Source organism: Dermacentor silvarum, chromosome 8, assembly GCF_013339745.2.
Source record: "Dermacentor silvarum isolate Dsil-2018 chromosome 8, BIME_Dsil_1.4, whole genome shotgun sequence".
NCBI lineage: Eukaryota > Metazoa > Arthropoda > Arachnida > Ixodida > Ixodidae > Dermacentor > Dermacentor silvarum.
Window position 1 is genome coordinate 77,493,897 of NC_051161.1, and position 15,127 is coordinate 77,509,023.

Consider the following 15,127-nt stretch of genomic DNA (forward strand, 5'->3'; position numbering starts at 1 on the left):
TCAGTTGTCAGAGTACGGTGGCTGTGAACGATGGCTAACAAGTCTTATAAAATTAAGCAGAAGGAATCGCCACCCAATCATGGCCCTGCAGTCCAAGGCAGCAGCAGTATGAAGCAATGCTAAATTGAAGTAACCATGTTGGAGGCATGTCTTAATAAAGGGACCTCGCAACACCATTTTTTCAAGCATCAGAACACCACAGAGTGACTGCGATGCCTTTCAATGAATATATGCCTGCATAAATTTTTGAAAAGGACCTACTAATAAAGGAGATATAAAGAGTGCAACGTTCACTTTTCCCATTCCTTCTCAACACATTTCCCTAAGCTGGTTCAGTGCTGAGAGCAATGCCCTGCTTCTTGCTCTGTTCTCACTTTCTCTTCTTTTCACAGTGCACTTAAGGTAACCACTCAAGGCTGGCATGTGACAAAGCTGCCAGGGAGTGACAAAGAAATGGCGACATGACAGGGCAAGAGGAACGTACGTGTTAACAGTCTCCGTTTCCCTGTTTGCAAGAAGATTGGAATTAGAGGAGTGTGCATGCATTCGTGAGCTTTCCCTCGGGAGTAACTCATGCATGGTCACGAACAATTGCCCAAGGACTGGCATCTGTGGGCTGCTGCCTGCTATTCTACGACGTTGTAGGTGGGTCATAATACAGAGGGCCTTGAAAGCCTTGGGCAAGAGTGAGCAATCTCTTATGCGAGAACGTAGGCTTCCTTCTGCATGCAGCGGAATATTTGGTTCGCATGTTCATGGAAGCACTGTCTCCAAGACGCGAAAAATTCCTCAATGTGTTTGAAAAGTGTTGCAGAAACCACAACTGTCAATGAGTGTTTTCTAAGAATCTTTACTGAAGACATTTGACAGGAGGATGTTCCACTTTTGCACATCTAAAGCCAACAGCAGCGCATACAATCAAAACCAAACCAGGTGTCAAGCAGGTGTCATGCAGATTTGCCGTATACTTTGCAGATGATATAGTTGCACATAGGTCAAGCCTTTGTTAGTGTACATTTCCCCACTTCTGACATCAAGAAGCACATTCTTTTGGGCCAGTTGGTGAAGCATATTAGACAATGAATTGCAAAAGCACAGGGCCAAAAGAAAACAGACAGGACAGGTGCTTACTGTTCATCTTGTCCTCTAAATCTTCCTTTAGTCCTGGACTATTGCACTTCATCAGTTTGAAGCAACTGATACTCTGGGTTGCTACTAGTATTGGTTGTCAGCGGAGAATCCTGGTCCTTGAAAAGTTAAAATGGCTGGAATCTATGTGAGGAATGACTTCTAAACAATTTTTATCCTCAACACTGCATGAACACATTACCTGACAACTAATTATGCTGTGGGAGGTCCCATGATACCCAGACCTTAGGCAAGTTGCTTTGCATAACTATTCATTGGTTGTTCTAAGCACACAGTGGCCATGAAGGATGGTGCAGTAGACAGCCCAGGATTGGCTTCGACCCCATGGAGTTCATCAAACATGTGCAAAGGCTTAGCAACAAGACCTGTCAGCACAACCACTTAACCTACAAATGTAGGTTACAGTTGAAACGTTAGCAGACTTCAGAACACAAATTTTACGTGGAATGTGCCACGGCACTGCATCAGAGTTAACTAACTTCCCACATTTATATGGCAATGTGGGATCCTGAGGACATTTTTGCATGCTGCTAGAAACAACGATGCAAGATACTGCAGATTCAGAGGAAGACAACATTAAGAAAACAAAAAAGATCTAGTGCACACAAATATTGCAAGATGTAACAAAAGCAACAGTAGACACAAGCAAAGCTATGACACATCTTGAACTTGAATGAATACTTAGAAGCCTAAAACTGGATAAGATGACAAACAACCAATCTAACAGCAAAACTTCCATATGCTCCAAGCCTGCAGTTGTGGTGATGCGAACAGTAGAGCACGTCACTGTACTTGTGCGTGAGGAGGGTCAGGGGAACTAAGGGGTGTTGGTATTTAGTTGGTAACCACCGTATAAAGACAACCGAGACTTTGATCTCACACACTTTTCTTGGCTTCGGTGACTGCTGGTGTTATATTGTAATTACTATGACTACTTGACATATATATGTGTGCAACCGTGCTTACAAAATGTTTAATACCACCGTCGACTGGGCACTTTTGATAATCAGTGCAGCCGATAACCACTGCGGTTTTCCACTGCCACCATATGGCTGTGTTCAGTGGCCACTAAAGAAACCTGTTGCACAAGTCTGTTGACAACAGAAGCACTTGTAGCATTGAAAGTACAGTGCTGATACACGTGGCTTGGTTCACCACTACGAAGAAAAAAAAATACAGGACTGAGCACTTGGAATGGTGCCACTGTCCTTGCCACTCTCTACCACCTGTTGCTGGGATGTAATCCTCAATTTCAACAGTGCTGTAGTCGTGAGGTCAACTGTCCCATTTGGAGCGATTTAGGTTCACAGAGAAGCATAGCAATGGTGTTTTGCATATCCCCTACTATACCTCTTGTAGAGAAAAAGCAATTTAGAAATCATTCAACGAAAAAATGGTTCTTCTTAAGTAAATATCTTTGTACTGCATCAGCTACACTCCATTCCCCAATAATGTCGGTCTTGAGGGAAGCCTGTGGGGTGTGCACCGACACTTGAGACTGCTCAAGGTCGAGCAGACCTCTGGTGAAAACCAAGACATGGCGAAAGGACATGTCCATCTGTGCGACCACACTTCTCATTGGTGGGTGACCACTATAGTTTCCGATGCAGTGTTGTGTGATATTGTGAAGTAGAGTGTAGGTCACTGCTTGCAAACTGATCACCATGGCAATTACACCTGCACATTTATAAGTGCCGGTAACAAAAAAATGTGCTCTTCGTGGTATATGTACAATGACTAGAGCATTCACGGTGTTCTAAGCACAGCAGGAAACATTAGTAATTTGTCTCACTGTATTACTGTTCTGACCTGCAGGATTGAGGTGTGGGACAACTGTAGATTTTCAGGTAATAACCTTGCTAAGCATTGGAATTTCAACTGGCTAATAAGACTAAAGGCATTTCCTGCACTTTTATCTGTATCAACAGGTCATGCCAGTGGCCAACACATCAGACTGCTCACAATGTTAAAAAAACATTTAGAAATACATTAAGTGGAAATGCCGAAATTATCTACGATCCATCACCATGAACAACCTTTTCACTTCAAAACTTATACTAGCAAATAAAGGCGTGTATCGCTGAGGAAGTATTTTCCTTCCGAACCCACCAAACTACCATCGTATTTTTTTAAAATTCCATGGCTTTACGTGCAAAAACCACAATTTGATTATGAGGCACACTGTAGTGGAAGACTCTGGATTGATATTGACCATCTGAGGTTCTTTAGCATGCACCTAAATCTAACTACACTGGTGTGACTGCTTGCAAGGTACAATTATACTGCCAACTTCTCTGTGAGCGCGGTGAGCACAAGAATGAAACTGCTTTAAGACGAAATGCAAAAAACCCCATGTTCCATGCATTGGGGGCATGTTACAGATCCCCTCGTGGTCAAAATTAATCCAGAGTCCCCCACTACGGTGTGCCTCATAATCAAATCGTGGTTTTGGCATGCAAACCCCAGAATTCAGAGTGCTTTGAAAAGCTTCGAGAAAACTTGGGAGAACCCATAAAAAGAGAAACTGAAGCAATGTCAGTTGCTGCAAGCAACATTAAGTTGAATGCACCACTTCTTGCCAAATCGCTGGAACTAAACATCATGGGGATACATCTTCAGGGTGGGAAACCACTACACCTTGAGCTGGCAACAGCTCTTCTGAGACAGAACAGTTTAAAACATTGTTATGTTACTAACAGTAAGTTATGAAACATTCCGAATTAGTTCCTTCTTAGAAAAGCCATTGGTGGAGCATATGGTGGAGCATAACATATTCTTTATGTTATGTGTCCACAAAGGAACAGTGGGAGGAGTTCCTAAGAAGCGACCACCACCACATCCAACTCCATGCAGTCCAGAGGGCCCACGACATCACAACGGGATTTCGCCTCCCGGTGACATCGTGGGCGGAGCCACCGACTTGACCTGAGGGAGCCTTCGGCTCCCCCTGGCCAGTTTCTCAGGACCAATAAAAGTTCTTGTCACTGTCACTGTCAGAGCAGTTTAAACCTTTAGCCCCCCCTCCCCCCCCCCAAAAAAAAAATAACATACCAAATTTCCCTTTTTTGTTTTTTATATTTTTTTGTAATTCTTTTGTCATTTTGATTCTGAAAATATATTACTTGATTCTTGATTGCATGTTTTTTCCGGACTTCTACAGCCCTATAATGCTGAAATTTAAGCCAGAGCCAATTACCGACCGTAACTCGTCTTTGGTGGTGGGAGCAGCACAACATTAGGCTGAATGAGTGTGACTCGTCATTGGTCATTTTGGTATGAACTCCCATGAAGAGTACAGCTCGGGATTGGGGTTAAAGGGTTAAGGTACACACCTAAGTAGAGTGGTGCAGTCAGTGTGTCCACAGCGGGACAATACTGCCCCCCTTGATACCACTTCCCCTCCCAAGGTCAGTTACCAATATCTTTTGTCAACAGCTGGCCCTAATTAGACAAAAGTTACTTGCAGCAACTTAATTTTCTAAAAAGGACACAAACGATGTCTTATTTAATGCTCAGATCCTATGCTTAAAAATTTACGACTTACATATCACATGGCTTTTTTTTTTCAAAAACAAAAACAAAACAAAACAAAAATAAAACTGCCTCTTTTTGGATATCTCTGTGATGTGTACGGTATGATTGTGCGTACTGAACTGCTTGTTCGTGTGAGCAACATGTCTTGTTAGGACCAGATTTTTTTTTCTTCATTTTCAGGGCATTGCCACCTGGCTGCAACTGCGGATGCCATTATATTGTGCAATCTGTGCAATACTTGCAACAACGCACGAATATTTGCCACTTCAACATTACAACACCATATGCTCCACCAATGGCTTTTCTAAGAAGGAACTAACTCGGAATGTTTCATAACTGCAGCACCAAGGGGGGCCTAGAGGCAGATGCAGGACAGATGTTAACCCTCAGTCCTTTCTTGTATTGTTCAGTGGCACAACCACTACTGCAGTGATGCCAATGCACAAAGTCAGGGCGATGACAAGTGCAAAGGGACATGATAGGAGTGTTGAGGTGGGCTGAGTGGTGCAAGCCAAGGAGAATGATCTAGTTCAACACAGGATTCAGCAGTAAGCTTGTGAGGGTGGTCTTGTACTTCTCCAGCCTAATTAGTGGCTACGAGGTCGTCGTTGCCAGAATTTTAGCTGTCTTGGTGATTTAAGGTTCAGTGGTGCACGTGGGGGGGCCGATTCTGAGGTGCGCCCTAATAGCGTCTGGCCCTGTCAGGACTGTGGCGAAGATGGTGGCTGGTAGAGCCGTGCACTTAACGTATTATATCTGCTCGCAAGGTCAACTTCCATGTCATCATAACCACAACAGCAATGGTGCTACAATTTCTACACTGCTGCATGCGACAGTTGCGACTCATTAGATAGCCCAGCCATATATGATCATTGGAACTTAACATGTTCACAACTGTTGCTGCTGCAAGTCCACGAGTACATTTTTACACCTGATGTTTGCCGAGAAGTTCAGAACATGCACAGACAGGAGGTAAAGAACAGGTGGATTAGTTTGAGCATGCACATATGGAAAACAGGAAGTGCAAAACAATAGGATCACTGCAGATTGTGTGTAGGTATATTCCAGACTTCCAGAATAGTGCAACTTTGTCTTGGCAATGCAGCAAGAAAAAACGAAAAAAATTTTTGAAGCCTCCTTCATCAAGCATAGCAGTTAATGGTGTGTTAAACTGCCGCAAGTTGTGCTATCTGACAAAGGAATGTAAACACCTTCGGAGCATGTTCTACGCTTGACGCACATGGCCTGACAACTGTGCTGAAAATGTGGCTTCTATCAATGTTCTTTTTTATTTTCTGTTGATGCTTCTGGTTTTATCATGTGTGTGCTGATCGTTTCATACCATTTCAGTAACAACTATTGTGGAGAGTAAGGGCATGTTCATTTTCCTGTCCATGATGCTTTGCACTTCCTGTTTACCAATATGAGACAAAGAAGCACTTTGGTAATACATGTGTGCGTACATGAGCACGTGCTTCCCTTTTCATGTATTTTCCAGGTTTGAAAAACCCGCCTCATACCGTGACTAAAGTGTACTGCTACGTAATGCGAGATTTTTTTTTTTTTCAAGCACCATGGCCGGACTAACAAGTACTTGAGCTATTGAAACAAAGATGGCGCACCTTATATAATATTTGTTTAATTCACTTTCTTACACACACAGTATTTCAGTGGTGCAGCATGGCACAACCTAGAAAGTATAGCAAGGCTGACGCCAATGCCCGACTTCTCTGTCTGGAAGCGCTGTTCACATGCGGTGAGGAGCAACTGAGCAGAAGTAACAGGCAGAATGAATAAAAAATTACAGCCAGATGGTATTTCAAGATGATTTGTGCACTCCTTGTCACTTTTCTAAGACAATCGCTGTAGTTGTAAGCGCAACATTAGGCTGCACTATAATCATAAAATTCACATTTTAGTTTGCTCCTTTCAAGATGGCCTAAAGTTAGCCTGTCTTGTCACATACATGTGAATATGCTATTTCATGGCATTTTCTTTTTACTTTACCAGAACATTTTTAGCGGACTTGTTCGTGAATGCCCCATGTGGTAAGAGGACCTGCATGACATCTAAAACCTGATCTTCGCCACAGATTTGGTCAGAGTAAGAAAGGAAGAAGCCGCAAATAAACGGTGACTTTGCATGAGCAAGACAAGAGAGCACCATCGTCATTAGCAGCAGCTTAATTGTGTTCACTGCAGAACAAAGGCTCCCCATAGCCATCTAGTTATTCCCATCTTGTGCTTACTGCAAGCAAACTATATACTGAACTGCATGAGTTCATCACTCCATCTGGTCCTCTTTCACGTCTGCATGTGACAAAGAATTGCCCTGAGGGTGGAGACCCTTCTCTCGGCATCCAGTGTGTTGCCCTAACATGCTGTTAATTGCTAGCTCTATGCATTACATGCCCTTGCTGACACCCATTTCGTTCTCTCATCTTCAGCTAGAACAATGTGAATATGTGTTTGTCCTTCACAAGCAGGGCTGATAAAGATAACTCATTCGGCAGTTTATATTGAGGAATACAAAATCAGATAACCAGCATTTTTCCCAAGTATATATTTACAAGCAAACAGGCCTTGCCTTTCTGTAGATATAATGTCAAAGCTATGGCACCATACACACGACAGGTAGGAAATTTTAGGGCTAATACATGACTGCTAGGGACTCAAGTGCACCATCGATAAGCATAGTAACACATTAGACATCAAACTCTGTTGAAGTTCAACTGCCAACAATTAAATTTTAGGCAATGTAATGTCATTTTCTGACAAACCCTGTAAAAACCAGAGGCAGCTTAACTCATTATGTACCCTACATTTAAGAGCATTTTGCACATTGCGTTAACATCACGTGGTGTCAAAAAAACAAACAAACAAGAAAAACAGGGAGAGCTCCCAAGCTTCTGCAACATGAACAAAACCAAGCAAAAGCAAAAGTTTCTTGTGGAACTTATTGGATCCTTTATGTCCTGTTGAAATGCGTTGCCAAGTAAAATAAATGTTGAAAAACCACAGATGATACAGATGGCAGAAGAACACAACATTTTTCTAACAGAATAGAATACAATTTAATTGCAATCATGCTAGAGATCCTTAGCATCTTAATTTCTACGGTTTGCAAGAGCTATAAACCTTAAAACATACACAGAGAAACATTCAGGTCCAGTTCATAGAGTTAAAAAGAGGTGACCGGCCTGTACCATATAAACTAACAACTAATGAAACACTGATACCATATGCGCAGGTTGCAACAAGAAAGAGATAGACTAATATAAATTGCAGCACTTCTTACGTGGGATTACTCAAAAAGTGAAAAGTGGCATCACTTGTACAGTCTCTGTCAGAAGTTTTCGGACCAAGGCATCTCGGACAACACTTCATTTTCCTAGAAGTTTGTGACTGTAGCCAGCAAGACTGCACAGAACTGTGTTGTCTACACATAAAAGTACACGCTGGAAATTTAAATACTATGTACCAGGCCCTGTGACCAAGATGTGGAGATATTCAGTTTTTTCTCAGATCTCGCAGTCCGAAAACTTTTGATGCAGACTTGACCACAGCACAACATCGGCAAGCACACGGAGAACTCTCAAGAAAACGATGACAGAGTTTTAGCACCTTGAAAAGTGGCATGCAAAGTGTGAATAAATAGAGGGGACTCGTAGTACTTGCACGGAATGCAAAGCCAGCTTTGTGTATTGCGAACTTCTGCTATTTTAGAAACTTATTAGCACGAGAAGCCATGTACCCAAATGATGCTTAGCATGTCTGCTGGTGCCCTTCAAAGTGACAGCCACAAGTGTCACGCCAATCAACTCGCCGTGTTGAACTGTTATACTTGCTGATCGACAGTAGATGGAAGTATAGTAATGGCTTTCACTCCATGTCATTTTGATTTGGTGAGGAAGTACTATCAGCAAGGACTTCGCCCCACATTTCTTTGTTGCATTCTCAATTTTTGGGGCTTCTAAGCCTAATGAAGGATGTGTTGCGACAGTGATGCCATTGACAGGATGCAGGAACAGAGTTTGCAGCTACTTGCTGTTTTATATTATCTTCCGAAATTTTTGGAACCTCTTGGCACTCAAAGACTGCAATTTTCACAAGATTATTGGCACTTCTCAGTGATGACTAGTTTTTCTTGCTTGAGTACCTTGAAGTTTCCTTGTATTGCCAGTGGTCAGCAGATGGTGATGTAAACTTTAATGGGTTTCTTCATGCAGTACCGTATACATGTCAGTGATAGCATTTGGGTTATGGGCAGCAAAGCTTTTGCGTGCAAGTCGCGCTAAGTGCCTTGCTACATTACTTTTACAGAAAAAAAAAACTCTTCGACATGGGTGTCTTCAAGACTTTGCTGCGTGTTCCTTCGTACTGCATTGCAGTGAAGCATAAATCATTACCAACTAGCTTGCTTTACTGTAACCCTTATGGGGTGCCACTGTGCATCCGATGAATAAACAGACATAAGCCACAAAACTACATCAGGGAACGAAGTGTCCGAACATTGCACACATTGCTTAAAGGGATACTAGAGAGAAACACTATCAGTTTAGACTGATATTTAAAACCCCATTTCCATTAATTTTGCAGTAAGAGTTTGATTACTACAAGATAAAATAAAGGCCAAGCTTCATTTTATTGAATTTTGTGCTGAAGCAATGCCAGTGATGGTACATCATGTGTGGCATCACGGATTTCAATGTATGCTCTTCGTACTTGGTAAATTTTTGGTCCAGTAAAAGTTATCGAAACTAGCCAAGTTCTGTGTTTGGCTCTTTTAAGATACAATGTGGTCCGTTATTTCCGATAAAAGGTTAAATAGGTCAGAGCAGGTGCTGCCAAAATCCATTGTGTCACTGCAAGCTTATGTGGAAACTTCAAGGCAGTGTCGCCACCAGTCTTCGTTTCTGCGTCTTCTGTGGCTAATCAAGCCACTCTTCACTGTAAGAGTGGCACTTCTGGCGTTTTAGAAGCATAATTCACTAATACAGCTCAACTTACTTTTCTCGTTAGTGCCCATTTAAGGTGAAAACGACAAAGAAAATAAAAGCGCTCTAGCTTGCTGCAACTTGTCTGCATTTCAATTCGTGCTAACAGGAGTTTGTCAGCTACTTGACAACATAAAAGGTACAATAGTAAATCTCGGTGACTGACTCGAAGCTGCTTTTTATCCGGCACTGCAGATCAGAACACACATTTGCCTGGGTGACTCAGTGCAAGGTGATGCGTTCTTCTTGTTGGTAGATTCGAGGAGACTCGTTTAGAATCTGCCGGCTAAACGCACTCTGCCCCTGCGCTGACCTGACTAGAAAAACATGCCTTTCCCGTCTCTGTGCTGAGGAAAGCTGCCCCTAGTCAGCCACTGTAAGTTTGCACTAAGACAATGGTGCATATATATTTCTTTCCTTGGAGATCTCTATGAAGCACACTGTGATGGCTGGCATGTTCATCTTTTCACACCTGCTTCATGCTTATTTACGAAGGCTCTGTTACAGCTTGTGGTGTTTGTCAGACATGGCTGCGAACAAAGCTTTTTTTGAGATACGAAAACTGCAAAAGTGCGCGCATACTTCGCAACATTAGTGTGCAGCCCAGAGAGAGGAGGTGTGTTTTGAGGGACATCTGTTCGTAAGTAACACAACCCTGAACGGCAAGATGCAAGCTGCATGCATGAGCCATGATATTATTTAGCTCTGTCTACAGTTTCTGCATTCCCAAAATTTTTGCGGCTAGCTGCACATTGTTCTTCGGGCTACAGGGAAGCGTCTCGGTGAGCTCAAAGAACTTGTCTTAAGCCTATCTCATTGGTGTTCACAAGTTCCTGGTGGCACGAAGTGTCGCAAGTGACTCGATGGTACGTAATGTAATTAATGTACATGCCACAAAAGACCTATTTGCAAACGTTGCAGTTAACTCTCTTCACACTGTGCAGCTTATACTCAGCACGAGAAACAGTTGGCGTTCATACTTTATAGGGCATGCATTTAGCAAAAAAAGCTGTATTCTTGCTGAGTTCTTGTTTGCAGCCCAGTACTGTCTTGGTCGTGCATGCAACTGCAAATCTAAATTCCGGGCTGCTTGCCCAGGCTGAGGAGACATCCACATTCTTCAGAGATTTTGCGTCTCCTTAACTGTTCACACTGACTGTAAAAAGTCTTTGCCAAAGGTATAAAGCCACGGTGAGTGTGATCAGGCCCGTCATGACCGATTTCTGAAGCACTCAAGCTGGCATGAATAGGACCGCACTTTGTGTAACAGCATAACTCTGTTGAGTCTGCCGCGTATGTGGCTGGGCGCGAAGCGCACGAATCTCCGTGGCGTTCCTCTCTCTCCCTCCCACCGCTCTCTCATGAGCTTTGGTGTGCCCTGTGTTGTCAGGATCACTGCAGCAAGACTTGTCACAGTTGCAGTAGCTTCAAAACTTTTCACAGAGACTACACATGCAAAAATACTGAACATAAACAGACTTTCTAAACAGAATCCTGCACCAATATTCTTGCCCCTGTACTTCCCAGCCAGCTTCCATGCCATTACAGTTACAGACAAAAAATTAGCATTGACAGTGGGCACACGCTATAATAGTACACTGACAAGATCTTCTTGACAGTATTACTAGGAATGTTTTTCGGGGCCTACAGTCACTCTCAAGATTTAGTTTCAACCTTGTAAGATGAACTCTACATCTTGTTACCTTCTAACCAGTGAGTATGCCTAATACACACACGCTCACAAAGTGATTCCATGGCACCTTTTATCGAAACAATTCACGAAACCATTCTGTGGTATCTTTAGTTAACACAATCACGAGGTAATCTAGCGACAACAACAACAACAACAAAAAATACACCAGACATTTAGCCGTGCCACCACATCACGCAGGAGAACAGTCTCACGTCGACCTCCTCGGGGAAACATAACATCCACTGTTGACAACTTTTACTGAGCTTGCGCAGCTGATCAACACAAGAGGTTGCTCTGAATGGCCAACAGAAACGAGCGTTTCCGGCTGGAAAGCTGAGCACACTGCCCACTATAGAAGGGCAACCTAACAAAGCCTGGCAAGACGCCCAGTCACTCAAAGCTATTTTAAACTGGCAGTCCCATGCAACCACCAAAAAGAAAAACTGCTCAAGAATGCGCGTGTGGTCAGGTTGCCTTGGTGTCCCCCACTTCTAGAGGTGCAGTTTTCGTGCCTTCTCCAGCAGTAGCACCCAACTCAACTTTCTTGGTGGTAGAAGGAAAAAGGGCATTTTCGTCTGCCGAGAGCTTCAGTTTCTGCAGGAGCTCTTCGTTCTGCTAAAAAAAAATATAGTGAAAAAAAGATAAGGTGATGGAAGGCTTTGGCCACACTCTGGCCTTGTTGTATACAGCAGATATCTTTTACTGAGCTACACTGCACCGCAAGAAATTGCGAAATTACATGTGTGCACCCCCTGCATCCACTGTAAAGTGGCCTGCGTGTAAGGAAGCTGCAAAAAAAAAAAAAGAGCATTCTGCAGTGGCAGCCCCTGCATCTTCTAACAAGTAGAGCTAAAGCCAGCGCTTGCCTCTACTTCACATTTGAAGGAGAGCCACACCAGCTGTAGCCCGCTCGCAGGTTAAGTGCCTTTGTTCTGCTCATGTACCGTATTTTTCGGTCTATAACTTGCACCTTTGTACAAGACGCACCCCCCTCAAAACGGCAGTTTTTCTGTCGCACCGGTGTATAAGACGCAGCTGTTCATTTGGTAAGCGATTTAAAAAGTACAGTGACGTTTCACTCTGTGAACGCGGGTCACGTGCAGGCGTACGAGTGCCATATATATTGCCACTCCAGGCGCATTTCTGCCGTTGTGGCTGCCGCCGTATAAAGTCCAAGGGTGATAACATCGCCCCCGCGCGCCGTATACTGTATGTGCGAGTGAAAGCGTGCGACGGTGACCCGAACTGCGCACAAGGGAGGAAAGCGGGAAGGCAGCACGGAAGGTAGGGGGGGGGGGAGGGCGGCTTGCACTCAGGTAGCAACTGCGTAGTTTGCACAGCGTCGCGCGCCGTATCTTGACAGCAATCTGCAGGTGCGACAACTTCTGGGTCGGTCGACCCACGGTTGGCCTGCCACCCCTTTCGTTGCTGCTCTGTCCTTCTCGCCCGGCGCTAGGGAACTCGATCACGAGAAAAACCCGCCACCTCGATACGCGCACAGAACCCGTAGCAATTAAGTCAACCTGCGCGCTTCACGTGGCCATAACATCGAATCCGATTTTGAGGGTAGTTTTTCCAGAAAAAAGAAAAGTACATAAGTCGCACGGTTCTATAAGTAGCACCGACGTAAAATTCAGAAAAAAACCGTGTCTTATACACCGGAAAATACGGTAAATGCAAAGCTAATTAGAAAATAGAAGATTGCTGTTTCCAGGTAAAGTACTACCTTTGGCTGAGTACTGATATCATAATAAATCTTCCATAAAGTTTGCAAGGGCATTCAGGTTTTATTCTAAAACCTGTGACACAAAAACATTGAGTAGGATCCGTACAGTGAAATTACATGCAGGAATTGAGAAGAAAGCGCTTCTTATGCTCCACACTATAGCCTTATGTCTTTTCATGCCCTGAGTGAGACAGTAGCAGCATATTTTTACTTTCGAGACATCATCTCCACTCCAGAATAGAAAAAATAATAACTAAATGTCCGTTTCCCTGTTTTGATGATGTGTTTGGCAACTGTTTTGGAATATAGCGAGTGGCAGCACGGTTGTGCCCTCTAACCAGGTTATTTGGTTGTGTACTGCTACATGGATGCAAAGAATATGTATGTGCATGGGAACGCAGCACGCATGAAGCCACCAGCCATCTTGGTTTGCACATAACACTTGCACCTGCCGCAGATTACCTCCGGTAGCATAGACAGCCATGTGCAGCTACGTCCGGGCTGGAGGATGAAACATGCACTCGCCTTCTACTGACATTTCACTCACAGTGATGTGAGTACTTATATTTGGTACTTATATTTGGTACCAGTATTTGGTACTTGTAAAACAAAGAGTTTTTGTCTGAATGTCATGCGGGGGCAGAATTGCAGAATCGGCTCAGCTGGAGGTCAGTGAACTGGAAGTAGTGAACTATTTAAGAGACACGATAGTTCACTGACCTCCAGCAGAGCAGATACCTCCCCCTCCACGTTGTCCAGGCCCCTTCCACGAAAAGAGGAACCTACAATGACACGTCAACCGGCTAACACACGGCGCTGCCTCAAATTCCTTCACCGACGATCAGTAGTGCTTTATCTTTCTTTTCAATTCTACACCCTCGCCGCTAACACACCCTCGCTCGTCACTTCGCCCACCCGCCTTAACCTCTCTCCCATTTAGAAGAACCGTACCTATATATACTGTGCCGAGGAGAGCATATGTCGCCTTGAAAAAGACAAGTCCACTTGTCGAAACGTTTGGCTCCTGCTCTCACCTTGTTCTCGCGTTCATCATGATCTGGATATGGTATTATATGTAATGCTGATGCAAGAAAAAATATTTTGGCACTTGAAAGAATCTAGAACTTAGTGAAGGCATTTCGCTTTCAACAAAGAGATATGCACCAAAGTTCACTTGCAAATAAGATGCAAAATCGGCACTGCACCGCGATTGAGAAAACTTGCGTAACACTCGGAGCCCCGTCAATGGAGTAAGATAAACAGGAGTGGCCGGCTTGCCTGACAAAGCAGTCCACCTTATGTCCTGCCAGCTCAAGCTTCGTGGAGCAACACATAGGTGGCGTTGAAATTTACAGCTACCCCTGGCAAATGCTGCACAACATGGTGCCTATGTCCTTTCCCAACGCCGACAATGGCGTGAGCTCTTGGCATAGCAATGTGTCTGTCGCAATTTTTTCCAGCTGCAGATAACAAGGTGACACACTCAGATGCAATCGCAGCCGGGTTCGTTATGCTGGCTTGATCGGACTGGCCAAGGGGCACTGAGTGTTCTCAAGTGCAATTTGTTTATTCTTGGTGCCCTATCCACACAACAGCACACACACTTAGCACTAAGAGCTAGCGCAGGAACACAGGATGCATGTTTCAAAGGTGAAGAGAAGAGAGGGAAGTGGTGAATGAGAGCATTGTAGAAAGTTAGGTGCAATGCATCGCCATGATGAACGTTGGCTATGCCAAATGCCCTGCGAGATAAAGTCAATGCTTCTGTCTATCTTCCTTTGTGGCCTTGCCACACTGCAGTGAGACCTCGCCACTAACCTTCTCATCTTCTTTCTGCGCTTGCTTTTCTTGCTGTTGTTGCTGCTGCTGGCCCTGTAGAAAGCGAAAAGCGTGTAACAGCCATTTGAGTAAAGTTGCCGTCATGAAGACATGCGAACAAAATTAAATTAAATTCTGGAATTTACCATGCCAAAACCGTTATCTGATTGCAAGGTGTGCAGTAGTGGGAAACCCCGGAATAATTTTGACC

The 15,127-nt window shown here is 43.9% G+C and overlaps 1 protein-coding gene across 2 annotated transcripts in view; it reads right to left on the reverse strand.

Annotated features, from left to right (window-relative positions):
- Positions 1–4,724: 4,724 nt before the first annotated feature.
- Positions 4,725–15,127, reverse strand: part of LOC119461469 (DCC-interacting protein 13-alpha) — a 78,019-nt gene continuing 67,616 nt past the window's right edge. The window contains exons 20-21 of one of the 2 annotated variants that reach the window (XM_037722787.2): positions 14,917–14,970; positions 4,725–11,984 (exon numbers count right to left, since the gene is read on the reverse strand). In XM_037722787.2, the coding sequence (XP_037578715.1) occupies positions 11,838–11,984; positions 14,917–14,970 (201 nt within the window). In that variant the 3' untranslated portion in view covers positions 4,725–11,837. Of the gene's footprint in view, positions 11,988–14,916; positions 14,971–15,127 lie in introns of both variants that reach the window. The other variant, XM_037722786.2, reaches the window with a different exon arrangement.